The sequence below is a fragment of the Ursus arctos genome, unplaced genomic scaffold (assembly GCF_023065955.2).
Source record: "Ursus arctos isolate Adak ecotype North America unplaced genomic scaffold, UrsArc2.0 scaffold_16, whole genome shotgun sequence".
NCBI classification, from domain to species: Eukaryota; Metazoa; Chordata; class Mammalia; order Carnivora; family Ursidae; genus Ursus; species Ursus arctos.
Genome location: NW_026622830.1, coordinates 54,021,768 through 54,048,422, shown reverse-complemented (window position 1 = coordinate 54,048,422; position 26,655 = coordinate 54,021,768). Strand labels below are relative to the sequence as shown.

The window sequence follows — 26,655 nt, the reverse complement described above, 5'->3', positions numbered from 1 at the left end:
TCATAGAAGTACCTATAATACAATAGATAAAATGGGTAAGGACACTGGGGCAAATTTAAAGGGAGCGGAGTTGCCGGAGTGGTTAAGATGCCAGAATGCATGCCAGAGAGCCCCGTATGCTTGCTAGGGAGGGAGAAGGGGAGCAAGCTTAGATGTGACTCTGATCTTCACAGGGTTACAGCAGAGGATCACAGATTCCAAATGGGGAACATCGACAGCTTAGGTGATACATAGCTTTTCTTGGTCCTAAAACTTGGGAGGAGTTTCTTCTCCCAAGATGCATAAAGTATACATTGCTTGCTTTGGGTAGACTATAGCCTCAACAATAGCCTTATTATAGACTGTATCAGCTTTTCCTGTGTGACAGATCACCCCAAAACATAGTGACTTAAAGGAACAGCCAGTTGTTTAAATCATGATTTTATGAGTTGGCAGTTTGGGTTGGACACAGTTGGGCAGTTCTGCTGGATTCCCTCCTGTGTTTGTAGTCAGCTAGGCTGTCAAATAATCAGCCAGGCAGCTCTAGGGTTGGCCAGCTGTCAGCTGGGGCAGTGATGGGGGGACTTGGCCACATACCTTTTATTGCCCAGCAGGCCAGCTCAGGCTTTTTTGGTGAGGTTTTAGGTTTCCAGGAGCAGCAACAGGGCAAGCCCAGATTTTCCAACGCATTTCAAATCTCTGCTTGCTCATTTTGCTAGCAAAGCAAGTCATGTGATGAAGCCCAGGGTCATTGTGGGAGAGGCCCACAGAGGATGTGGATGTGGGGAGGTGTGAACCAATTATGGTGATTACTTAACCATATAAACATGTCATTAATGGGACTGATTCTTATAATATCTTCGCTGCAGTTTGTGAGTGGCTGTATTTATTTATAGGAAGGTAAACAATCTGAAAAACACTGTTTATGGAATGATACAGAATGAATTCAATTATGTAATTAATGCCTTTGGCAAATATTTCCGATTGATCTATCATCTTGCTTATGAGGAGATAATGCTAAGTGAAATAAGTCAAGCAGAGAAAGACAATTGTCATATGGTTTCTCTCATCTATGGAACATAAGAACTAGGAAAATCGGTAGGGGAAGAAAGGGATAAAGAAAGGGGGGTGATCAGAAGGGGGAATGAAGCATGAGAGACTATGAACTCTGAGAAACAAACTGAGGGCTACAGAGGGGAGGGGGGTGGGGGAATGGGATGGGCTGGTGATGGGTAGTAAGGAGGGCACGTATTGCATGGTGCACTGGGTGTTATGCGCAACTAATGAATCATCGAACTTTGCATCAAAAACCAGGGATGTGCTGTATGGTGACTAACATAATATATTTTTTAAAAATTTTTTTTAAATTAAAAATAAAAATGAATTCAAATGTTCATTATAAAAATACTTGCCTTCTAAGCACTGGATTTGTGGAAACGAAATATACTCTCAGGAACCTGAGTGTGAAAACGACCCATAGGTGGCAGCCACCAGCACATTACCTGTGCAGAAATCTCTGTCTCGGGCTCTTATCTCCTGTATTTCTCTTGGATCCTTGACCACTCATTTGAAATACTTGACCAGAGCTCTAGGAGAGGAAAGCAGAGAAGTGGTACCTAATTTTGCAACAAGAGAAGCTGCCGATTATATACAGTTGGATTTATGAAATCTGCTGAGTAACACAGGCTGTGCAATGAATGATAAGGAAGTCAGGCTTTAGATTATTTTTCTTGTCTTATCCTTTATCAGGCTGTGTTCTATTCTCCGAAAGGAGCCACCGTGGGGAGATCCTGTTCTCTCAGCTGGCGGAGCCACCCGGATGTGGCCGAGCCAGTGCGATCGAGGAGCGCCACCACATCTGGAGCACCGGGAGCTGAGAAAGCAAGAAATATTGTTCGCCAGGATACAACTGGTAAACGTTTATTTAAGTGCTTCTGTGAGGTCCAGTTGCTATCTAAGATGGATTTATAGGAATAAAATGTTTTAAAAGCTTTAAAATTCGACTCAGAACATAAATACATGGCCTTTTATTAAGTAGGATGTTTCCGTATCTTTTAATTGTCTCTTCTGTTCTCTTCAAATCTGTTTTTGATACTTATTTCTGAATCATTCATTGTGAAAAAGACCTTGAGCTGTCACTACTGAGTGAGATATATGTGCAAAAGAGAGAAAATAGATATTTTGTTAGAAGCCTAAAACAAATAGATTCTCAGTAATCGCACAGCTGCATCATGTTGTTGAGCAGCGTGAATCTTAGTGTGGCGCTGTTCCAACACAGAAAAAGAGAATAATGCACATAGTTTGCAGGACTGGAGGGGGATATTGAAGTGCCTTGCTTCTGTTGGGAAGTGGAGCTTTACATGCCTGGAGCTGTTGTCCTTCTACCCTGTTCCCTCAGTGAAAAACAATGGAATGAAATCCACGGTCTCCACCCAGGCTCAGGCCAGATTCTCAGCTCCCTGAGGTCCAGCTCTGACCTGTGACCCCTGTGTAGGACATGACTCTTGCATGGGAAATGGCTGGGTGAACCAAGGTCCCCCTGTTCTCTAGGAGCTGTTCAAGAAGCTGCTGCCCCATTAGTGCCTGGGCTCCGTCTGGTCCAAGCGCAACAAGCCTGGCAATGAGCACCTGGCACCCACGGTCCGGGCCACTGTCGCCCAGTTCAACGGTGTGGCCAAGTGTGTCATCACCACCTGCCTTGGCAACCCAAGCATGACAGCCCGGGACAGGGCCATGGTGGTGGAGCACTGGATCAAGATGGCCAAGGTATGCAACGGGAAGCCCAGCCGAGGTGCTCTCCTGAGTCTCGGGCACTGCTCTTCCCTTGATCAGGTCTCAGGGTGGAAGGCCCTGGTCTTTGCCCTAGGACTGTGCAGTCCCTAGGCTCTTTGGTCCAGGGGCATGCTGACCTCGCCTTGCGTGGCCCTATGCTGGGATGCTCCGTTTCTGCCTGGCTCCTTCCTTGGAGTGAGGTAAAATCCTCCTCCTCCTCTGGGCCTCACGTGTGCCCTTCGGCAGGTCCCTGGACAGTGGCTTCCTCCAGCAGAAGCGCCTTCCCCTGAGGGGTTCTGAAGCTTGAGAGCCAATCAGGTGCTGGCTCCCCACATGACAGCCCATTCTCTTCCCTCCCCAGGCCTGTCAAGCCCTGAGGAACTACTCGTCCTTACATGCCATCCTCTCGGCTCTGCAGAGTGTCTCCATTCACCGCCTCGAGAACACGTGGGGGAAGGTTTCCAGGTGAGTAGGCCTCTCTCCATGGAGGGACCAGGATGGACGAGGGAGCTCCCAGAGGCTTGTCCTCTTCCCCCTCAGGCAGCTTGGACCTTCTGGGAGGCAGCAAACCCCGACCACAAGACCTGGGCTGGTGGGTGCGTCTCTCAGCCTTCCTGGTGAAGAGGCCACCATGCCTCCCGCTTTAGAAATCAGTTTTGCCAAATGTCCCACACGGGGCTGAGCTGCATTAAATCTCTTCACGTGTTTCCTTGACAGCCACTAAGCTCTCTGCCCATTTGAACCCCAAATTGACCCAAACAGCGTTTCTCAATGAATATGGGAAGGGAGGCCCAGGACGAGCCACATGAGAGCTCCCTCCCATGTCCTACAAAGACCTTAGTGCTCAGAGGATCCCAGAAGAAACCCTCAACCAGGCAGGTTGACACTCTGGGGTTCTCAAAGAAAAGGCACTCGCACTCAACCCTGCCACATTATTTGTCTATTGATCCTGCCTCCCTTGCCTCTCTTCAGGAAGCCATTGAGGATCTTTCAAAAGCTGTGCAGCAAGGACACCGCACAGGGCAGGAACCTGCTCATCAAGGTAGCCTGGAAGGTGCAGGTCTGGAAAGAGAGGAGGGGTGGGAGGGAACAGGGTCCTGCGAGGATGAAGTCGGGAATGGTCTGAAGCATTCCTTGGGGAGGGGAAGCCTTTGGCATGAATGTGGTGACAGCTTAGGTGAGGATGTCGTTGGCAGTGAGGGGGCAAGCAGGTGGTGTCTAAGCAGACTCCATAGCCTTGACACCCTCTCTCTTAGTGTCGACAGCTGCTCCATGTGGTCACCTGGGGTGGGCCAGGAGGCTGGAGCTTTTTCAGGGGAGGGTCCTTGTGGGCAACAGAGAACAGTGACTCATCCCACTCTCCCCTTTAGGACACAGGGTGTTGTGCCCTTCCTTGGCACTTTCCTCACCAAGTTGCTGATGTTGGATACCGCAGTGGAGGTCTATCTGGAGGTGGGTGAGCCTGAAGATTGAGGGGGATGGACCAGAATCTGGACCTTTGGGAATAGAGCACCCCTGTAATGAGCCCTGAGCTCTCAGGACTCGGCAAACCTACCCTGATGACAGCCTCAGAGCTGCGCCTGTGAGGCCGGGGTCTCTTGCCCATCTCAGCGATGAGTGAGGCGAGACTACAGTTAGGACATGGCTCCCGGTGCCGAAGACTGGTGAAGCAGCAGAGCTTCCTGAAGGCAAAGCTGCATGAGGTCTGTCTGAGTGGACCTCAGCCTTCCCGGTGAGTTTGCTCGTGGGGGGAGAATGAAGTCAGGACCCTCCACATCAGCAAGCACCTCCGTAGCCGCAGCAGCCCCTTCCTGCCTGAGGCTTCGGCCTCCCCTACTGTCTTCTGAGAGGGTGGTGCTGCAGGGTCCCGACCTGTAGCCAGTCCATCTGCCCCATGTCCTCCTTTCTCTGGACCCCAGAGCCTGGCCTACATCCCAGGCCCGCTATCTGTGTATGCACGGCCCCCTCACGGGTCCTGGCCATGGTGCAGCATGAGAAGGGATGGGAATCAAGTGCTCCTAAGAACCAGGGGCCTCATTCTGATGGACTTTGTCTGCATTCCAGGGGAATGAGATCAACCACCACAAAAGAAATAAGGTGAGCATATGTGGCGCTTCCCGCAGGGAAGGGTAGGGAGTGGGCCTCAGAGATGTCCCTGGGAAGAACATTGCTTGGCTCCATGCCCTCCACCTCACATTTCCTGGGATCCCTTGAGAAGAAAGCAGTGCAAGTCCCATCCCGTTAGGAGATGGGGACAGAGCATGGCATCCAGGAGGACTTCCCGGAGGAGGGGCTACTGATACTCACCTCTGAGAACAGTTGGAGACCGGATGAATCTGCAGGGAGGAGGATGGCCATGTGTGCCAGGACCTGGGATGGGTGCCCGGTCCCGATGCTCAACCCTCACCAGACCCTGCAGCTCCCCGCCCCCCCCCCCAGGCTCCCTATACATCCTGTGCTTCTCTCTCTGCTCAGGAATACCAAGTCATGACAGACATCATGCTGCTCCAGGTGGCTGCCGAGAATTACACCCTAGAGCCCGAGGATCCTTTTTGGGCCTGGTTCCAGGCTATGGAGCCGCTCAGCGAGGCTGAGAGGTGAGGCCCATCAGGAGCTGGGTCAGTGAGTTTCGGGGTGGACTCTTTCTGCTGGCCACTCCTGGGATCCTCCTTCCCTGGGCAGCCTCAGGCCTTGTTGCCGGGGCGCCAGACTCCAGCTGTGGGCAAACACTGGCAGGGACTCTTGAATGGAAGCTCCTGGGCAACTCACAGGTGTCCCTCTGTCCTTAGCTACACCCTGTCCTGCCAGCTGGAGCCCCGGTCCTAGCTGGTCAGCAGCACTCAAGAAGGAGAAGAACTGGCCGCAGTCAACCTCAGGGCTGAGCAAGTGTCCAGTGGCCCTGCAGGGATCCCTCAGCAGCTGCCTATGAGCGGTCCTTGCGCTCTATTTACTCCACACCCCTTCCCCCCATCTATTTCCTTATGTAGGGGGCACCATTTAGTTGTTTTAAATAGTACCGTGATAGATTTGCATGTTAGGAGATTAAAGCTCTTGTTTTGTTTTAGAGCACAGGTGTGTGGTTTGGGTCTTTTACTTCCTACAGTAATGGAAAACTTGCACAGACTCTCATATTCGTTCCTGACCTAGGAAATCTCCCAGAGTCATCAGCTACTGTATGTGGGAGGAAGGAGAAGTGCCAGCCCTTCTCCCTAGCCACTGGAGGGCACCCCGAAATCCCCCTTACTCAGAGCATTGGTCCATTTCAGTCAATGAATTTGGGCAAACAGCAGAGACAGCCCCTCAGAACTCCTGAGATTTAGAGGTTGCAGGGACTTTCCCAGGAATAGCAACAACCACTGAAAGTGGGAGTCTTTAAGACTTGTACGCCCCAGAACTCCTTCCTGCCCCAGGACTGGGGTTGCCTTTCTCCGCTCTAAGGCCAGGAAGACTGTGTCCTGCTTCTTCCGTTGAGATGCTTTTTTGGTTTTGTGTTTGGTTTTGTTTTGCCCCCGTATTTGGAACTTGTATTGTAGTTCAATCTCTGGAACTGCATCAGCACCTAGTGGGGAAAAACACGGAAGGAGATCAAATCCTGCGTGTGAAGGGGACAAAGCCAGAGGAAGATAATTTGCAGATGGACTCAGGGCAGGCAGGACTTTCCAGCCTCAGTCTCCCCGTTGGCCGTTTACCAAGTTTGGAATCTTTCTGGGATTCTTGTCAATGATCTCTGGATTCCCTTTCCTGCTTGCTTTGTGTGTTGGGAAAAGATGGGAGGGGTACCTTAAAGGGCACACCTGAGCCTGGTTCCATGAACATCTATGCTGACCTAGGAGCCAGGATTTCCAGCCTTCGTGCATCTCCTTATGCGGTTCTTCTGAAGCAGCAGTTCCCTCCAGGCCCCAGGCTCTGGGTCAGATGCACAATAGCTATTGTTCCCTGGCTGGTATCTGATGGATCAGGGACGGGCTCTTTCTTGCCAGGATAATGGGCCATATCCTTGACCAGAGAAACCCCACACTCTCCTTGCTGTCCGTCATGACTTTTAGGTCCATGTTTTCTGAAGTCCATCATCTCTATATTTTTTATAATAATTTTTTTTTATTATGTTAGTCAGCATACAGTACTTCCCTAGTTTTTGATGTAAAGTTCCATGACTCATTACTTGCGTCTAACACCCAGTGCACCATGCAATAGGTGCCCTCCTTAATACCCAACACCAGCCTATCCCAATCCCCCACTCCCCTCCTCTCTGAAGCCCTCAGTTTGTTTCCCAGTGTCTATAGTCTCTTGTGGTTCATTCCCCCTTCTGTGTACCCCCCCTTTCTTCTTCCCTTTCTTCTCCTACTTGTCTTCCTACTTCTTATGTTCCCTAAATGAGTGAAACCATATGATAATTTTCCTTCTCTGTTTGACTTGACTTAGCATTATCTCCTCCAGTCCCGTCTATGTTGCAGCAAATGTTGAGAAATCGTTCTTTTTGATGGCTGAGTAATATTCCATTGTCACTAATATTCAACAGTTTACACACTCAGTCTCAGTTTGCACACTTACACTGACTTGTCCGAAATTAAGTACTCAGCCTGAGCCCCCAGACCTACTGGGTCCCCTGCACATTGAAAGTGAGCAGATGAGAAGCATCTCGCATGCAACTGGTTGCCAAAACAAAGCAGGGGTACGAATACTTCTATCAGACAAAACAGAATATAAAAAAAAAAAGAGAGTAGTGAGTCACAGAGAAGGACACTGTGTCCCAATCATGGAGACAATGCAACAAGAAGATAGAACAATTTTAAATTTTTAGACACTCATCATAGGAGGACCCAAATACATAAAACAGTTAATAACAAAAAGCAGGCAACTAATTGACTGTAATACAATACATTAGGGGATCTAACACCCCGCTTCTGTTAATGGACACATGATCCAAACTGAAAATCAACAAGGAAACAGTGGCTTTGGGTGATGCACTGGTTTTAACAGACGCATGCAGAACATTCCATCCTCCAACAGCACATACTCATTCCTTTCGATTGCACATGGAACGTCCTCCAGAGCAGATCACATATTAGGCTACCGAACAAGTCTCTACTAATTCAAAAAGATGGAAGTCATAGCATACATCTTTTCTGACCACAATGGTATGGACTAGAAATCAACCACAAGAGAAAAACCTGGAAAGGCCATGAACACAAGGAGGTGAAAGAACACGCTCCCGAGAAATGAGTGGATCAACCAGGAATTCAAAATAGGAAAAAAAATTACATGGAATCCAAGAACAATGACAAGACAAGCGTCCCAAAACTTTGGGATACAACAAAAGTGAATCTTAGAGGACCGGTTACAGCAATACAGGCCAGCTCCAAAAGCAAGAACAATCTCCCATCCCATCACCTGACACAAAGGGATCTAGCATAAGAACAGCAGAGAGCTCTAGAGCAGGGGATCAGCCTTGGCGCGTTGGAGCTCTTGCTGTTGGGCCCATGCATAGCTTCCGTCCTTGCTCCATTTCCCAGCAGGTATGGTGTTCTTTCCTTTCCTGCACAACAACTCCCACCATGTCCACTGGGGAATCAACCCTTTATGGAATTCTAGAATGCTAGAAACTGCCAAAAAGGCCCAGGAAACAACCATGCCTTCCCCATTTGGTATATCAAGGTGCCGATTAGCTTTCTCTTTGGGGAACATTCAACAGTGGTTTTTTGAGACATCGTCTTAGGCCTGGATCCCCTGGGGATCTCGTGAAAATACAGATTCTGATTCAGTAACACTGGGAGGGACCTGAGACTCTGCATTTCCAACACGCCCTCTGCGGATGCTGAGGCCACTTGTCCACGGACCACTCTGACAAACGGCGCCAGCAGGCCATTTGACCAAAGTTATCTGTTTCACCACTGAAAACAGAATTTTCAGCAACAGTTTGGCCGCAACGAGGAGGCCTTTTTATTGCCGGGAAGATAAACAGCCAGGGCAGGGCTTTGTCCACACCTGCAGGCCTCTCCTCCTCTTCTCTTCCGGGGCATATGGAGGCAGGATGGAAGGAGGTCAATAGTTTAGGAGCTTCTTTAGGTCAGTGGGTTTTCTTTCCTGTGCCCTCCTGTATCTCTGCGATGTGTGCAGAGCACAAAGTCCTTCCAAGAGGGATGGCCGAGGCTGAAAGGGGGTAAGGTGGGAGCCTGAGCTCCTGAGTCAGCCCTGGCACGTAGGCAGAGGCAGGCGCTAGGGGCCACTCTGTGTGTGGTGCACGGGCTCCCTCGCAAGTCCCCATGAACGGGCCAGAGGAGCTTCAGAGAGGACGGGCAGAAGACCCAATATTGCTCCAGGCGACAGAGGAGGGAAAAGACTGAGGTTGGTCCATGGCTGAATGGGCTTGGATGTGGCTGCAGGATGGAAAGTGGCTGCAGATATACTACAGGCCCGTTCAGGGTAGTCTTGATAGAATGCAGCGACGGGAAATTCTTTCGAGCATTTCAAAATTCTTTCAATTCTTTCAGGTGGTATGGAAAGAAAAGCAGCCTGAGGAAAGAATATACATTGGCTCGTGGCAGTGGTAGATGATTTGGCTCGTTGGTCAGGGACTGGGAGGAAGAAGGTTTATGACAATTAGTCGTGGGGAACAGACATGTAGGTGGACCCATGGGAGTGGGCACCAGGTATGATGATCTGTGTATCACACATTGACATCCGCTCAAGCGCATTCAACCTGGAAAAGGCACTAAGCAGCCGAGTACATCTTGGCCACTTGATATCCATTCTAGCCTCTCACATTGCCCATCCCAGTGCTAGCATAACGGGCTCAGGAATGGACATGGTGACAAGGATGGAAGGCAGGGCTCCAAGACCTTCCCATTTCTTCTTTCAGCAACTATGCTCTGAGCGCTCAGCCTGTGCCAGGTGAGTTGGTGCGCCCCAGTGCAGTCTGCAAATGGCCAAGTTGTTTCTGCTGTTCTGATGGAGAACACCTTGAAAGCAAGACGTGTGAAAGAACAGAGCAGATATTATACTCCAGTTACCAGCACAGTGTAGTAGGGAGGGCTAGGGAGTCACAGGAGAGGAGGGTCTGGAAGGCCTCCACCTGGTGACATCTGCTGGTAGCAGATTGACAAGAGGGAGCAAGAGCTGCACACCTCTGGGAACAGTGTGTCAGGGAGAGGGCACCGCTGGGGCCAAATCTCTCAGACAGAAACTAGTTTGACGAAAGAAGATTCGGAAAGTGGCCAGAGTGGCTGGTGGAGGCTGGGAGGTGAGAACAAGAGATGGCAGTGGATGGGAGGGCCAGGTGCCGAAGCCTGGTCGACTGAGTTAGCTATCTGTTTGTCTCTGAGAACACTACTAGAAAGCTTAGCACTTCTGAAGCGTGATATTTCCTAGCTCCCAATTCGGGGGGGCCTAGAATCTCCGCACAGTTGAGACTGGGTGTTTCTGCCCCCAGGTCTCTGTGTGATGCAATCTGCGCCTCACCCGAGGCCCAACTGTGGTAAGATTTGCTCCCAAGTCACTGATGTGACTAATGTCAGGATTTAGCTCAGACTCAACAAAGTGGGTTTAAGCGAAATCCTGAATTTGAGTTCTTTTCTGCCTATTAGCCTGGGCACTCCCTAGGTTCCTTCCTCTGTGGGCCTCTATGTAGGGCAGTTCTAAACACCAGTGCTTGCTTCCCCAGTGCAGGGATACAGGAAAGAAAGGAAGGGAACAGAAGAGAGTAACAGGAAAGTGACAATGTTTTGTCATATTCTCTTGGTCAGAAACCTATTAGCAACCAGGCAGTGGATAGACAGGGAGGTATATAGCATGGGTGGGGATCCCTGGGAGCCACTGTGGAGTCAACGTGGTGGTATAGTCAGCACATTTCATCCAGACCATGAAACGGAGGTAAGCTTTAAAGTCGATGTGTGTTATGTTAACATGGGTTTGACTCCTGTGTGGCACTTAAGAGACAAAAAGAAAGAACAAAGAGAAAACAAACAAAAAACCAGTCTCAAATGTAGAGCACAGACTGGGGATGGCCAGGTGGGGGGATGGGTGAAATAGGTCATGGGGATTAAGAGTACACTTATGGTGCTGAGCACTGAGTAATGTACAGAACTATTGAGTCCCTGCTGTTCACCTGAAAGGAATATAACACTGTCTGTCAATTATAGTGTAGTTTCAAAACTTAAGAAAAATCGGTCCTATGAGATCTAAGCTTAGAATACGCTGAGTTTCCTCATGAGGTCTCATCGGTCTGAACGTCAATCCACATGAAAGGTAAATGAAAATGTCCAAAGACAAAAGGACAGTCTGTTTCTATGGAAAGGCCAGGGCCCACCTCTGTGTTCACGTAAAAGGTAACGTCCTATGCTACTGGCAGTTGGAGCAGAGTTTCACTCAAGTCCTATTGGAGCGATTCTCCTCTGGTGTTCTCATTCTACTTGGTTGTGTGTCTTCACGAAGTAATTGAAATAACGATTCCTAACCTTTGTCTCATGGATGACGAAATATTCAACTATGGGTAGCCATCGAACATTTGGAGCGGGAACAACTTTCGGAAAATATTTAGCATTCGTATCTCTCATCGTATTACAGATAAGGAAGCTGAAGCCCAACAAGGGCACCCGGGGAACAATAACACAGAGGAGGTTCTCCTGACACCTGGTTCAGGGTCCTAACTCATTGAGGAAGTGTGAAGAACGCCCAACCCTCCAGGGTCAATGGACATATCATTTGAACGTGTCATTTTTAAAGAAAAGTGAAATGCAGTCAAACATGGAAAGACAGAAAATAACATCCTTTTAAAGAAAATCCACTATGATCCTCTACACTGTTTCTTACGTTCCACATATGAGTGAAAACTGATGATAATCATAGGGGAAAGGAGGGAAAACTGACCGGGAAGCCATCAGAGACGGAGCAAAACCATGAGGGGCTCTTAAGCACAGAGAACAACTGAGGGTGGCTGGAGGGGAGCTGGGTGGGGGGATGGGGCAATTGGGTGAGGAGCATAAAGGAGGGCACGTGATGTGATGAGCACTGAGTGGTATATGCAACTGATGAGTTATTCAACACTACATCTGAAATAAGGATGGACTGTATGTCGGCTAATCGAATTTCAATAAAAAAATAACGGAAATCCAAGGTTCTGTGTTTTCTTGTTTTCAATACGAAAAATACCGGATGATTTCTTTTCTTCCCACAAGCAATGAAGGGAGCTAGCCTATTCAAGGTGAGGCAGTTTTCAGGGCATGCTGCCTTTTTCATTTCAGCCCTAAAGAGACTTTCAAACATGCTTTCAGTTCCAGGCCTCTTGCCCTTCGAGTCCATTCCGAGCACCCTTGACAGGGTGGCAAAAACTTTGTTTCTTCAAGGTGGGTCACCTCAAGCAGGTAACATCTGTACTTGCCACAGAGTTACTACAGGTGTGCACCCTCCATCACTTACAAGTGCCTCTCGACAAGATTTCCTCACAGGCGGCATGAATACTGGTGGCTGATGGTTTTCTCTTTGATGACATTGATCCCATTTTTTCACTTGCACGATGACTGGGAGTCGGCTCTCGGTCTCATTCCTGGTGGTGATACAGCTCTCCAGCTCCCCCTCAAACATGTCCATCTCCTCTCTCCCAGAGAGGAACCTGCAGAACTTAGGGACCATGAACTGGGAACACAGAGCAAACATATAAAGGTCTTGCCTGACTTCAGCTCAGCATAGGAGGGACATACTGTTCCCCTTTGGTTTGACCCCAGTGTAATTTAGTACTCTAACCTTCTTTGCCATTGACTCCAGACAGTGGCTCACCAAGACGGGAGGGATACGGAGTTCCTTGCAGACACGCCCACACACCACGTTCATCACCTTCTAGCATGTAAGACTATGTCCCTCATCTGATTAAGAAACTCTTCAAACGTTAATGGATCAGAGTGCAATGAAAGTCTAACTTGGAAGAAGGGCTGAGCTCGGGGATCCGTCCAGTCATATGTCTCACTGCTCCCATCATCCACGTAGGTGCTGCACAAAATGGACAAGGTCCCATTTCCAGTACACAGCTCATGCTGGCCCATCATACATATTCCTATCCTCTTGCGATCACATAGCGTCATGACCCCATCATCATGCCAGTGCTTCTCCAGTTCATGCTGCTCTCTTACTCCACTAATGAACCTTTTTCATCTCGGAAGTGCAGTCCAATAATATTCATTTTCATAGCTTCACAAAATAGGATTTGGCCATGCTTTAATGGATATGACCTGCAAGGCACAGGATATAAAAGAAAAATAAATTCACGTACAGGACATTCAGAATACTTACAATCTTTGTGACTTTAAAGACATTAGCAATGAAGTAAAAACACAATCCACAAGATGGGAGACCATATTTGCAAACTGTCTATCTGGCAGGGGCTCAATATCCAGAATGAATAGAGATCACATGAACTCAACAACAGACAACAAAATGAATGCAATGCGTGAATGTGCAAATTGGGAATAGGCATATCCTCAAAGATGTGCACGTGAAAAGAAATTTGAAAAGATACATCACTAATGTTAAGGGAAACGCAAATTATAAAAAGCAATGAGATACCATTTTACATCCTTTAAGATGACTCTTCCAAAAAAAAAAAAAAAAGCAATCAGAAAGGAAAAAAAGAGCAAGTGTTGGCCAAGATGTGGAGAAGATGGAAGCCTTATTCAGTGTGTGTGGTAGGAATGTTTAACAGCATAGTTGTGAAATCAGTATGGTAGTTTCAAAAAAAATGAAAATTAGACTTACTATGTGTTCCAGTAACTCCACTTCTGGGGTGTATACCCAAATTAATTGACAGCATGGTCTTGAAGACATATCTGAACACACATTTTCATGGCATCATTATTCATAATAGCTAAACCATGAAAGCAATCCAAGTATCTGTCGAGGGAGGAACAGATGTTGTATGTACACATATTGGAATAGCATTGATTCTTCAAAGTGGAAGAAGACATTGACATATGCCACAACATGGGTGAACCTGGAGGATATTATGCTAAGTAGATGAGTATTCATGAAAATACACACTTTGACTTCACTCTTAGGACCTACCTAGAGTAAATTGCCAAAGATAGTAGAATGGTGTTGCCAAGGGCTGGAAGTAGGCGGTCATCGGAAGTTTCTGATTCACGGTATAGAGTTTGAGTTTTACAAGATACAATGAGATGTGAAGCTGGGTTACAGGGAGGTTGTTCAAACATATTAATGCATGGAATACACTTAGAATGTACTCCATGAACTTAATGGACTTAACGACATGAAAATAAATGTAAACTGCAAATACGGAGAAACGAACTCGGGACAATTTCGTCTAGCCATTTATATCCTTTCGTTTAAGTCCCATCTCAGACATTTTGCTTCAGCCATTTTCCATGAGGCGACTTTGATCAAACAAAATGTTCTCATTCTGTGCCCACTTGGAAGCTTACAATCAGAATTTTCCAAAACATGAACAGTTTTTTCAAAAGTTACTATCTGAGGTCACTTATTAAGACTTTCTCTTCTTTGACAAATTGTTAAATGGAACAAAATTTTAAAATTCTATTTCATCTGCTTTAATTTTAATTCACTGATTTTTAATTTCAGAATCGACTTTCTATGCCAATGGCTTGAAGTTTTTAACCCCTAGGATAACCTACTGGCTTTCGGTTCTGCTGTTTTCAGTTTTGTTTACGTGACGTTCTTTTTACCATGTCCAATTTCCTGATGCTCTCTATGAATATTAAAATATTTTTTTGCTCCAGTTGTTTTGATACATTTGACATACAGAACTGTGTATGTTTAAGATACCTGGCGTAATGATGTTCCTTTCGTATACTGTGAAACGATCGCCAGAATAAATTTAGTCCGCCGCCATCATCATCTCTAGAGATACAAAAATGAAGTAAAAAGAAAAGAAAGAGAGGTTTTTCTTTGTGATGAGAACTCTCAGAACTTGCTCTTTTCACACCTCTCAAATACACCATAGAGCAGTAATGAACTGTAGTCCTGGGGTGTACTGTAAATCCCTATTCCTTATTGATCTGAAACTGGAATTTGTACCTTTTCACCATTCACTCAATTCCTGCACCCCCTCTGCCCTCTGCTTCCGGTTACTTTTATCTGATCTCTTGTTCTGAGTTAGTCTTCCTCCTTTTCTCTTCTTTGTCTCAGATTCCACAGAGAAGGGAAAAATAGAGATCCTGCTCCTTTGCTCTGTGACTCTGCAAAGGCACTGCGTTGAGGACCCCCGAGAAAAGGCATGGCTTTTTTTGCTGGTGTGCCTGCGTGGGGCTGTGCCACCTGAGCTGGAGAACTGGGTGCAGGGCGCTTCCTTGTCCATGGTACCTGGTGAGTTCTGCTGGAGGAACTGGAGCAGGAAGAGTCAGGCAGAGGCCATTGTGGTTGTCGCCCCTGCCCAGAAACAGCTTGAAAGTTTTAGTAGCATTCTGCAGTCTAGGTGCTTAAGAGGGGAGGTGGGCTCCAAGATCTTCTCAATTATTCATTCAGTAACTACACACTGAGCACTGCCCTATGCCAGGTATCTTGCTGGGCCCGTGCGCGGAGCTGAAATTACCTAGGGCTCCTTTGCTTTAGGAGCTCCCAGTCTACACATGGACCAAAGCTCCAAAGAGAACGCACGTGAAAGAAAAGAGCAAGCGCTCTGTACTAGGAATGAAGTGTGCTACGGAGGAAGGCTGGGGAGTCATTGCATGGAAAGATATGAAAGGCCTCACTGAGGCTGAGGTTGCTGAGAACAGATTGACCAAAGGGAGCTAGACCTGCACACGTCAGGGAGCAGCGTTTCAGGAAGAAGTGACTTGTGCTGCAGACACTCAATAACAGAAGCCAGTTTGGCCAGAGGAGTGAAAAAGGCAGCCAGGGTGGCTGCAGGGACACTAGGAGGAGAGCAGAGGGGAGGGAGGAAGGCAGGGACAGATGCTGAGGCCTGGGAGACTGTTACTTATCTAGAGTTGCCCCGGGACTGCATTGCCCTGATACCCTGCATGTGCAGGTGCATCGCTTTAATTTCTAACAGTATTTGTGGGTGAAGAATGCGGGCCCAAATTAGCATGGTTCCCCAGGCTCAAGGTGTGTCAGTGGCTGCGGCTGTGACCAGGGCCATACTGGAAGAGGATTTTGTCATAACTTGGCTCACGTGACTCGGGATGCCATCCGGACTCAGAACCTGAATTCCTGTGTGTCTTTTGGCCTTGGCACTGCCTCCGTTCTCTATCCTGTGAGCCTCTGTAGATGGCAGCTCAAAACACCGGTGCTTGGTTCTGCTTCAGAGAGAGAGAAGAAGAAGGGAAAGGGAAGGAGTGAGTAGTGGAACATGATGGAAAGTAACTAGGGAGTGAGAAACTCTTTGCATGACATGTAGAGAAGCTCTAGGCATGGTACTTCATCACGTTGAATATGTCCTGTGGGTCAAAAGCCAGTCACTGACCACTTAGCGGTTACAGTCTGATGCCTATACCACAGGTCAGGATCCCTGGGAGCCATGGTGAAAGCCGCTCCCCTCATAGACCCAAACGAGGTAACGGGGTCTCGTTCTTCATATAACGGGAAACAATTGCATGGTTTTACTACAGAGGTTGACAATGCCTGCATCTTCTTGCTTTTCCAGACCATCATGGTGCCCACCTTAAAATGAGGCCAAGAGGGAAAGTGACAGTTGCAGTATTACATGGCTGGAACCCAGGCCTCTTCTGAGCGGCCCTCCATGCCAAGTCCCACCCCTTCTTGTAATTCTTCCATCTTGAAAATTGTGCCTCAGATACACAGGGGACCACCCCACACATGTAATAAATACTCTTATCCACAGACACCAGAGGATGTCCCAAGGAAGTAGATTCTAGCCTGATCCCCACACTGCAGGCTGGGAAAGTGGGGACTACGTGAGAGACACAATGACATAGGACACACAAGTGCGCAAAGAAACACAGAACGTAAGGTCTGAATTCAGCTCTGCCTCCTGAAGCTTTGGACCCTAGTTCCATTTCCAGAGAGTGGTGGCTATGGCCTTTTTGGCTCATTGTGTCCAGTTCAGGAGATGACATGGGGGAGAAAGCTAAGGAGTCAACTACCAAGAAGGCGCTCTGGATAGGTCTGACTGAACACATGGTCCCAGGGATTAGAATCTTGAAAGAGTGACCTCACTTCCTCTGTGATAGGCCCCAACTGAACTTAGAACTCTGGTAACCGGGCACCCAGATTCAAAAGACAACCTGCTCTCCAGCTCACTTGAGTGGAGACGTTCGAGAGAACAGGATGTTCTCTTGCTGCCTTCCTCCCTTCAGGGTCTCTGGGCCCAGGCAAGCCCAGAGAGAGAGACTTTCAAATAATTGTAGACGTCGGCTCAGCCCGCTTTTCCGAGCCCTCTGGACATGTGGCAGGAGACACCAACAGGTAACACGAGGCAGCTCAGGGCAGCTCACTGGAGAGCAGGCAACAACTGTGATGTCACCTCAGCAGGCCCACACCTCTTGCCCCTCATTATGTGTGTCCCTGTGTGTGTGTTGGGGTGGGGGGCTGGTTGTCTATGTGTAGAGAAGGGGACAGAGGATGTGGGACACACCCTTCCTGGGCAGAAGGAAGCTGCCAGGTGTTGGAAGCCTGGCCCATCTTTCATGTTCACACCCCAGGTCATAGCAGGCAGGATGAGAAGCTGAGCACTGGGGACCAAGCTCAACTACCTCGATGTTAATCACGAGCTCTAGAGTTTCATCCGGCTACCTCCTTGCTCGATGTCTTTTCAGCTGTCCCTCTTTGCCTCAACTGGAGAGCAGGATTTCTAATGCGGGTGGCCCCTTGTGGCAATGTCCCGGGAGGACACTAATGTCTCTTGACCCCATGTCTATGGGGCACTGCATTTTCAGAGCTGCACCCAGGAGGTCATCGAAGAGCTGGTCTGGGACTTCAACTACAACGCCCTAGACAAGTGGCAGGTGCACCAGGCCACCCAGGATCAGTGCCGCTCTGAGGTGAGAATGGGAAGAGGGTTCCACACACCCAGGGCCCCCACACAAATATGGGGACAAACCTGGGGCCCTCCCATGGTGTTTCTATATGACTGCCCCGCAGGCCCAACCACAAAGTCATCCCAGTATCCACACCTCCACCACCAGCTATGGGAGAAGGTAGGAAGACACTCTTCCCATAGGTGGGAATGGTAGAGAATAGTGGTCATGTTTTTTGCAGTTTGGGGCGTGGGTTATTCTGTTTCATTCTGTTTTGTGTGACTTTTCCCACAGCCATGAGTGTCTTTGCATTTTGCTACTGTTTTGAGTATTTTCTTGACTCACCCCAGCCATCCTGTGTAGAACCCAGCTCCACTGTCCTTGGAGAACGTGTCCAAGGCCTTATGAATCCTCACCCCACACAGGGTGATTGAACATAAAAGGAACGGTGGGATGAAGCCATTCTATATGTTCCTCTGTAACGTATCACCTCTCAGAACACATCGACTCATTGTATGTCCCCCGGGTCACAAGCTGTGTCCTCATATGTCTTTTTGGACCTCCGTATGGGAGGTTGTCTGCCACCGTGATTCAGCCTTTCAAGCACGGATTGGGTGCAAGGCCTCTGATGCCTCCTGGCCCAGGTAGTGGACTCTGTCTTTTCAGAGTTCAATCCAGGCCATCTTTGAGGAGCTGCTTGCTCCAAAGGCTCAGCTACTCCATCTCCCTTGACAAGCAGCAGGTGCCTCGGCCCACAACATCATCCAATGCTGGTCTGGGGTGAGAACAGGTCCAGATTGATGTCCAATCTCAGGACCCACAGATGATCACGGCAAGGCCAGAACCCACACTAGAAACAACCGGCTCCCCTGGGGCCTGCCGAGGAAGGTGGATTTCCCCTGAACCTTTCTCCCCACCTGAGGAACAGACCAGGCCGCAGCAGCCTAGGGAAATGCCATGCATTCCATGCTCTGGACAGTTCTCAGGCCCAACGTCTATGATCTCGAGCAGTGTTGGAGATGCTAAGCCTCTGCTTTCTCCTGTCTGCAGTAGGGATGTTGACTGATGACTCAAAGGCATACAGTTCTTAATAAAGCCTATTCAGAGAGAGAAAGGCTGTGGTGGCTCAGCTAACAAGATGTGTTGAAGTGACCAATGCTTTCTCATTTCACCCCTAAAGGCAATTGTACTTTCAAGCCTAGAGCCTTTTTCTGGGTGGGCCCTCAAGTCCCTTTTCTTGCACAAGTTCCCGAAGTGATGGGACTCTCTGGTCTGAGCACCAGACCCTGATCATCCTGGTGGTTCGTGGTGTTGAAGCTGACTCCATTGCCCCCCACACCCCCCTTCTCTACCTGGTGGGAAAAGGAATCATCCCTGTCCCTGGATGAGGCCCAGACGATGCTGAGGCTCCGAGAAGGCACAATGGAGCATCTCGTACAGTCCCTGGTGCCATCCTTCCCAGATGGGAGCATCTCAACCACCTCAACGATCTTCTGCATGTACGAGATGTTCACTTCAGCCACACAGGTCCTGGGCCAGCAGTTCAATCGGTGAGTGCCCACCCCATGCACAGCACAGGGTGAGCCTCCCATCTACTGGGTGTACATCTCGGGAATGGCACTACCCCTCTCTGACCTTCCCTTTCCTCTTCTGAAAAGTGGGGTGGTTAAGAGGATGAACCTCATACAGTTACTGTAGGAAATCATGGGAGGAAACATGGCACGGGCTACTCTGGTGCTTGGCTCTGTAGAAAGGGCTCCTGGACGTGCTGGGCATCTTCTTGCTTAATAGTTCTCTCTCTCCGGTCAAGAAGCTCTCAAGTGCAACCCTCACAGGCCGGTGGCCCTTCTGGGTTGACGAAAGGAAATGCAAAGCAGGCAGTTTCCCCATGTGCAAAGGACTTCTGAGATTCCATCTAGATGGTTCTGGTAGTTGTCCTTTGTGTGAGCAGCTCAGGGGCACACTGGGAGCAGGCAGACCAGCCCACGGGCCACTCCGGATTTGGAAAGTGCGGGCTGGGAAGTAGTCATTCAAGAATGTATATTAAGCACCTAGGAATGTGAATGGAGAGAGGAGATACAGTGTCTGGGTCTCAGTTCTAGTCAGAGGGTCAGATAGGCACTCTGCACACCCTAAGCACGCATGTCCAATGGTTGTTAGATGTGATATCTTCGTAGCCTCCTCTAGCTTTGAAAGGATCCACCGAGAGCTGGATCATAGGACAGATGAAATGATCAAGTAAAACTGGGACAGGGGTTTGGGTCCAGAAGCAGGGCTGGCTGCCTCCACAGAGCAGGGTGGGGGACTACAGGGGTGGTGGCTGGGGAGGGATTTGCCGAACCAGGGATCTCACCGATCTCTTGATTTCCAGTGGGTGGGCTTCATCTGGGGGGCTTCATGTGAAGAAGCAGATGAGTCAAAGAAGGCTGTGGAGGGGGTCCCGGGCCCTCTGGGCAGCAGAGCACAGTCTGGGCTCAGTGGGTGCCTGAAACACCCATCCCTTTGACGGTCCCAACTTGCTCTGCCTGCCCCTCCCTGCTGACCACCCCAACCGGGGCCAAGAACCGAGGGTGTGCTGAGCCAACCACTCACAAATCTGCCTCCAACCTGAGCCTTGATACTGGTGTGCATGGAGGATAGAGTAGACCAGGCCCATGGCCAGGTAGAGGAGAGGAGAAGTGGAAAAACCAGACTCATTCAGGTTTTCTGGAGGACCAGGCCTCCCACTACGAGGGCAGCTAGAGAGGGGCTGGAAGTGGGCTGGGGCCATCCTCTGGGACCCATACAGAAAGAACGGTGCTGTGGGAGTAGCATGTGCAATGCAAGGCCAGGCCTCTGACTCTGCTCCACATATGACTCTCCCCAGCACCCTGTCTCCCTTCTTGGGTACCTGGCCTGGCCAGAATTTGCAGGCTATCTATCAGTCCCTGGGCCGTGACCGTGTCGAGATCAAGGGGGCCTATGTACATGGGGCCATGGTTCTGAAGTGGCATGCCTGGGACCTGACAAACCATGTCCCCCTTCTCCTGATGCAGCGGGAACTTCTGGCGCTCACTGAGGCAGAGGTGGAGGGTAAGGGGGATGGCAAGCTGGGAAGGCTAACTGGGATGCGGTTCATGGGCTGGGTATTCCTTTCAAGGCCATGGGGTCTGTCCTGGTTTTGCAAAGGCATCCGGAAAGTCAGTGATGTGGATGAACCTTTCTCTGTCTCCTGCCCCAGTGCCAGCTCCAGGGCTCCTTCCAGCGGCAGAGCCAGGAACAGGGCCTCCTATAGAGCTAGAGGCGACCCCGGCTCTGTGTCAACTGTCACCTGCGGTGTCAGAGCCAGCCTCCCCTCCGTCAGCTGTTCCAGAACTGCAACCCGAGCTCCCATCTTCTGCATGTGTGCCGGGTGCTGAGCAGCAGTCAGCTGGACCACCCTTTTTGCTGGAAAGTTTCACTCAGGCAATAGCCACAGAGCTCACCGCAGCCCCAGAGGCTTCCTGCCACTGCTGTGTCACCCCAAAGAACCAGCTGGGTGAGGAGAAGCCCGACCTCCTGGACTTCCCTCCCAAGCTGGTGGCAGAGCAGCTCACGTATATGGATGCGGTGAGCAGCTGGGCTCTCAGGGTGGGCCAGGGGCACGCCTTCCTTCCTCTCTCACCTGCCCCACACCTGCCTTTCCCTGATGTGGACTCCTATGGTCTGGGACCAAATCTCAGCTCCACCACTTCCCAACCCTGTCAACCCGTCAAGGCACTTAGCCCCAAGCTTTCACTGTCCAGCTGCGGACTGTAGCGAGAGACCCTGATAAGCACTGATACGGAGGTACTAGGGAGAAGAAATGAGCCAGAATGGAGAGACCAATGGGCAGGCCCTGGTCCCGTGGGTGGAGGAGGGCAGCTCCCTGTGTTCAGTCAAGTCCATGGGTCACCCACTCATGTGCCTTGGAGGATGAGTACCCTCAGCATTGATTAGGCATCTGATGTGTCCATGAGGACAGGGCAGACGGAAGAACGTGTGGTTGCAGCTCCCGTGTGAGAATGTGCATCTGAAAGGGGGGAAGGACCAGGGGGATGGCCAGTTGGAGGGGAGGGGAAGAAGCCCCCTTGGGTTGGACCACCTTGCAGTGCCACCTGGAGCTGGGAGTTCCTGAGCATGATCAGGGTGCCAATGCCCTCCTTCCTTCCCTTGCTCTGTTTGCTCCTGGGTCATTGTGTACTGGGTTCCCTCAGGGAAAAACAATGGAATGAAATCCACGGTCTCCAACCAGGCTCAGGCCAGATTCTCAGCTCTTTGAGGTCCAGCTCTGACCTGTGACCCCTACGTAGGACATGCATCTTGCATGGGAAATGGCTGGGTGAACCAAGGTCCGCCTGTTCTCTAGGAGCTGTTCAAGAAGCTGCTGCCCCATCAGTGCCTGGGCTCCGTCTGGTCCAAGCGCAACAAGCCTGGCAATGAGCACCTGGCACCCACAGTCCGGGCCACTGTCGCCCAGTTCAACGGTGTGGCCAAGTGTGTCATCACCACCTGCCTTGGCAACCCAAGCATGACAGCCCGGGACAGGGCCATGGTGGTGGAGCACTGGATCAAGGTGGCCAAGGTATGCAACGGGAAGCCCAGCCGAGGTGCTCTCCTGAGTCTCGGGCACTGCTCTTCCCTTGATCAGGTCTCAGGGTGGAAGGCCCTGGTCTTTGCCCTAGGACTGTGCAGTCCCTAGGCTCTTCCGTCCAGGGGCATGCTGACCTTGCCTTGCATGGCCCCATGCTGGGATCCTCCGTTTCTGCCTGGCTCCTTCCTTGGAGTGAGTAAAATCTTCCTCCTCCTCTGGGCCTCACGTGTGCCCTTCGGCAGGTCCCTGGACAGCGGCTTCCTCCAGCAGGAGCACTTTCCCCTGAGGGGGACTGAAGCTTGAGAGCCAATCAGGTGCCGGCTCCCCAAGTGACAGCCCATTCTCTTCCCTCCCCAGGCCTGTCAAACCCTGAGGAACTACTCGTCATTACATGCCATCCTCTCGGCTCTGCAGAGTGTCTCCATTCACCGCCTCGAGAACACGTGGGGGAAGGTTTCCAGGTGAGTAGGCCTCTCTCCATGGAGGGACCAGGATGGACGAGGGAGCTCCCAGAGGCTTGTCCTCTTCCCCCTCAGGCAGCTTGGACCTTCTGGGAGGCGGCAAACCCCGACCACAGGACCTGGGCTGGTGGGTGCGTCTCTCAGCCTCCCTGGTGAGGAGGTCACCATGCCTCCCGCTTTAGAAATCAGTTTTGCCAAATGTCCCACACGGGGCTGAGCTGCATTAAATCTCTTCACGTGTTTCCTTGACAGCCACTAAGTTCTCTGCCCATTTGAACCCCAAATTGACCCAAACAGCGTTTCTCAATGAATATGGGAAGGGAGGCCCAGGACGAGCCACATGAGAGCTCCCTCCCATGTCCTACAAAGACCTTAGTGCTCAGAGGATCCCAGAAGAAACCCTCAACCAGGCAGGTTGACACTCTGGGGTTCTCAAAGAAAAGGCACTCGCACTCAACCCTGCCACATTATTCGTCCATTGATCGTGCCTCCCTTGCCTCTCTTCAGGAAGCCATTGAGGATCTTTCAAAAGCTGTGCAGCAAGGACACCGCACAGGGCAGGAACCTGCTCATCAAGGTAGCCTGGAAGGTGCAGGTCTGGAAAGAGAGGAGGGGTGGGAGGGAACAGGGTCCTGAGTGGATGAAGTCGGGAATGGTCTGAAGCATTCCTTGGGGAGGGGAAGCCTTTGTCATGAATGTGGCAACAGCCTAGGTGAGGATGCCGTTGGCGGCGAGGGTGCAAGCAGGTGGTGTCCAAGCAGACTCCCTAGCCTAGACACCCTCTCTCTCTGTGTCGACAGCTGGTCCAGGTGGGGGCCTTTACAAACCTGGAGAGCCCAGAGGACAGACCTGTGCTCAGTGATGGGGTTGGGCTGGGTTGAGGGCCACAACAATGATGAGAGTAATAGGACCCTGAGTCCTCAGGAGACCATGGGAGATAGGTGGAGTTGTCACGTTTCCCGATGAGAAAACAGGCTTGGGGAGGCCAGGCTGCAAGCTCAAGGTCACACATGGAGTGAACGTTGGAGTGAGTTGTTCTGGAATCACTCACGGCCTGCTTCTGGATAATGGGGCCTCAGGATCAGTATGAGTTAGGTCAGATGTCTAGGTTCTGAAGTCCAAGATGGTGGGGGCAAGTGGCCTGAGGGTATGATGGTCTCAAGGAACTTGTCCTTGGCCCTGCAGGAGCGACCATCCAATAGATTTGCCACCCTGGTGATGGCCCTCCGGGGAGCCCAGAAGAGGATGCAGAAGAAGGTGAGTGTGCCTGAGGCCCAGGGCCTCCAAAGTCAGAGGAGGAGGAGGGCTCCTCCCTGAGGGCTGGAAGCCTCCCAAAAAGGAAAGATCAGGAAGGGGGGGGCCTTCCCACTCCAGCTGCGGCTTCTGGGGCCACAGCTTCTACAATTCTTATTTCAAAAGGACCAGGAGGAGGGTCCAGAGTGGTCCATAGAGAATGGGTTTTGCGGGTGGGGAGGGACCGACCTAGTGCTCCATTTCCTGGCATTTTTGAAAAGCAGGCCCTGAAGGTGATGAGGAGCAGTCTGATGTTCTGGGAGGGGGAGGGGAAAGGGAACCCGTGGGGGGGAGGCTGCTAAGGGTCCTAGGCTGCTCCACGTGAGCCCCTGGGGTGGGCTAGGAGGCTGGAGCATTTTCAGTGGAGGGTCCCTGTGGACACCAGAGAGCAGGGACTCATCCCAACCCTCCCCCTCATGACACAGGGTGTCGTGCCTTTCCTTGGCACTTTCCTCACCGAGCTGGTGATGTTGGATACCGCCATGGAGGACTATCTGGAGGTGGGTGAGCCTGAGGATTGTGGGGGAGGGACCAGAATCCGGAGGTTTGGGAGCAGAACGCCCCTGTACTGAGCCCTGAGCTCTCAGGACTCGGCAAACCTCCCGTCATGACAGCCTCACGGCTACCCTGTGAGCCTGGGGGCTGTTGCCCATCTCAGGGATGAGCGAGGTGAGGCTGCAGTTAGGCCACGGCTCCCGGTGCCGAAGACTGGTGAAGCAGCAGAGCTTCCTGAAGGCAAAGCTGCGTGAGGTCTGTCTGAGTGGACCTCAGCCTCCCCCGGTGAGTTTGCCCGTGGGGGGAGAATGAAGTCAGGACCCTCCACGTCAGCAAGCACCTCAGTAGCCGCAGCAGCCCCTTCCTGCCTGAGGCTTCGGCCTCCCCTACTGTCTTCCGAGAGGGTGGTGCTGCAGGGTCCCGACCTGTAGCCAGTCCATCTGCCCCATGTCCTCCTTTCTCTGGACCACAGAGCCTGGCCTAGATCCCAGGCCCACTATCTGTGTATGCACGGCCCCCTCACGGGTCCTGGCCATGGTGCAGCATGACAAGGGATGGGAATCAAGTGCTCCTAAGAACCAGGGGCCTCATTCTGATGGACTCTGTCTGCATTCCAGGGGAATGAGATCAACCACCACAAAAGAAATAAGGTGAGCATATGTGGCGCTTCCCGCAGGGAAGGGTAGGGAGTGGGCCTCAGAGATGTCCCTGGGAAGAACATTGCTTGGCTCCATGCCCTCCACCTCACATTTCCTGGGATCCCTTGAGAAGAAAGCAGTGCAAGTCCCATCCCGTTAGGAGATGGGGACAGAGCATGGCATCCAGGAGGACTTCCCGGAGGAGGGGCTACTGATACTCATCTCTGAGAACAGGTGGAGACCGGATGAATCTGCAGGGAGGAGGATGGCCATGTGTGCCAGGACCTGGGATGGGTGCCCGGTCCCGATGCTCAACCCTCACCAGACCCTGCAGCTCCCCGCCCCCCCCCCCCCCCAGGCTCCCTATACATCCTGTGCTTCTCTCTCTGCTCAGGAATACCAAGTCATGACAGACATCATGCTGCTCCAGGTGGCTGCCGAGAATTACACCCTAGAGCCCGAGGATCCTTTTTGGGCCTGGTTCCAGGCTATGGAGCCGCTCAGCGAGGCTGAGAGGTGAGGCCCATCAGGAGCTGGGTCGGTGAGGTTCGGGGTGGACTCTTTCTGCTGGCCACTCCTGGGATCCTCCTTCCCTGGGCAGCCTCAGGCCTTGTTGCCGGGGCGCCAGACTCCAGCTGTGGGCAAACACTGGCAGGGACTCTTGAATGGAAGCTCCTGGGCAACTCACAGGTGTCCCTCTGTCCTTAGCTACACCCTGTCCTGCCAGCTGGAGCCCCGGTCCTAGCTGGTCAGCAGCACTCAAGAAGGAGAAGAACTGGCCGCAGTCAACCTCAGGACTGAGCAAGTGTCCAGTGGCCCTGCAGGGATTCCTCAGCAGCTGCATCCTTGTGCCCATTGTCTCCACACCCCTTCCCCCCATCTATTTCCTTATGTAGGGGGCACCATTTAGTTGTTTTAAATAGTACCGTGATAGATTTGCATGTTAGGAGATTAAAGCCCTTGTTTTGTTTTAGAGCCCATGTGTGTGGTTTGGGTCTTTTACTTCCTGCAGTAATGGAAAACTTGCACAGACTCTCATATTCGTTCCTGACCTAGGAAATCCCCCAGAGTCATCAGCTACTGTACGTGGGAGGAAGGAGAAGTGCCAGCCCTTCTCCCTAGCCACTGGAGGGCACCCCCAAATCCCCCTTACTCAGAGCACGGGTCCATTTCAGTCAATGAATTTGGGCAAACAGCAGAGACAGCCCCTCAGAACTCCTGAGATTTAGAGGTTGCAGGGACTTTCCCAGGAATAGCAACAACCACTGAAAGTGGGAGTCCTTAAGACTTGTACGCCCCAGAACTCCTTCCTGCCCCAGGACTGGGGTTGCCTTTCTCCGCTCTAAGGCCAGGAAGACTGTGTCCTGCTTCTTCCGTTGAGATGCTTTTTTGGTTTTGTGTTTGGTTTTGTATTGCCCCCGTATTTGGAACTTGTCGTATTGTAGTTCAATCTCTGGAACTGCATCAGCACCTAGTGGGGAAAAACA

The 26,655-nt window shown here is 50.9% G+C and overlaps 2 protein-coding genes and 1 long non-coding RNA gene across 4 annotated transcripts in view; 1 reads left to right on the top strand and 2 right to left on the bottom strand.

Moving 5' to 3' along the window:
• LOC125281939 (dual oxidase 1-like) overlaps positions 1-26,655 on the bottom strand; it is a 383,795-nt gene that overhangs the window by 227,599 nt on the left and 129,541 nt on the right.
• On the top strand, positions 1,441-26,148 carry LOC125281977 (ral guanine nucleotide dissociation stimulator-like). 2 transcript variants are annotated; one of them, XM_057312875.1, is made up of 19 exons: positions 1,445-1,891; positions 2,530-2,745; positions 3,113-3,216; positions 3,724-3,793; positions 4,122-4,483; positions 4,816-4,848; positions 5,227-5,348; positions 17,610-17,714; positions 19,056-19,240; positions 20,557-20,762; positions 20,911-21,278; positions 22,057-22,272; positions 22,639-22,742; positions 23,250-23,319; positions 23,928-23,999; positions 24,461-24,815; positions 25,148-25,180; positions 25,563-25,684; positions 25,877-26,148. In XM_057312875.1, the coding sequence occupies exons 9-16, from the start codon at positions 19,089-19,091 to the stop codon at positions 24,605-24,607; spliced, it is 1,335 nt and encodes a 444-aa protein (XP_057168858.1). In that variant the 5' UTR covers positions 1,445-1,891; positions 2,530-2,745; positions 3,113-3,216; positions 3,724-3,793; positions 4,122-4,483; positions 4,816-4,848; positions 5,227-5,348; positions 17,610-17,714; positions 19,056-19,088; the 3' UTR covers positions 24,608-24,815; positions 25,148-25,180; positions 25,563-25,684; positions 25,877-26,148. The 2 variants fall into 2 exon arrangements, with proteins under 2 accessions (XP_057168859.1, XP_057168858.1); XM_057312876.1 differs by having other exon boundaries at positions 1,441-1,891; positions 24,461-25,180.
• Positions 7,529-14,981, bottom strand: LOC130543860 (uncharacterized). The gene is made up of 2 exons (XR_008959544.1): positions 13,495-14,981; positions 7,529-12,971 (listed from the first exon to the last, which is right to left on the bottom strand). It is a non-coding gene; the product is annotated as an uncharacterized LOC130543860 (long non-coding RNA).

Bases quoted from the DNA above. Each gene is read 5' to 3' on its own strand.
- LOC125281977 (XM_057312876.1), top strand. From the start codon at position 19,089: ATGCTGAGGCTCCGAGAAGGCACAATGGAGCATCTCGTACAGTCCCTG. The intron at 22,743-23,249 runs GTGAGTAGGCCT...GCCTCTCTTCAG, and splicing joins ACGTGGGGGAAGGTTTCCAG to GAAGCCATTGAGGATCTTTC. The intron at 23,320-23,927 runs GTAGCCTGGAAG...TTGGCCCTGCAG, and splicing joins GCAGGAACCTGCTCATCAAG to GAGCGACCATCCAATAGATT.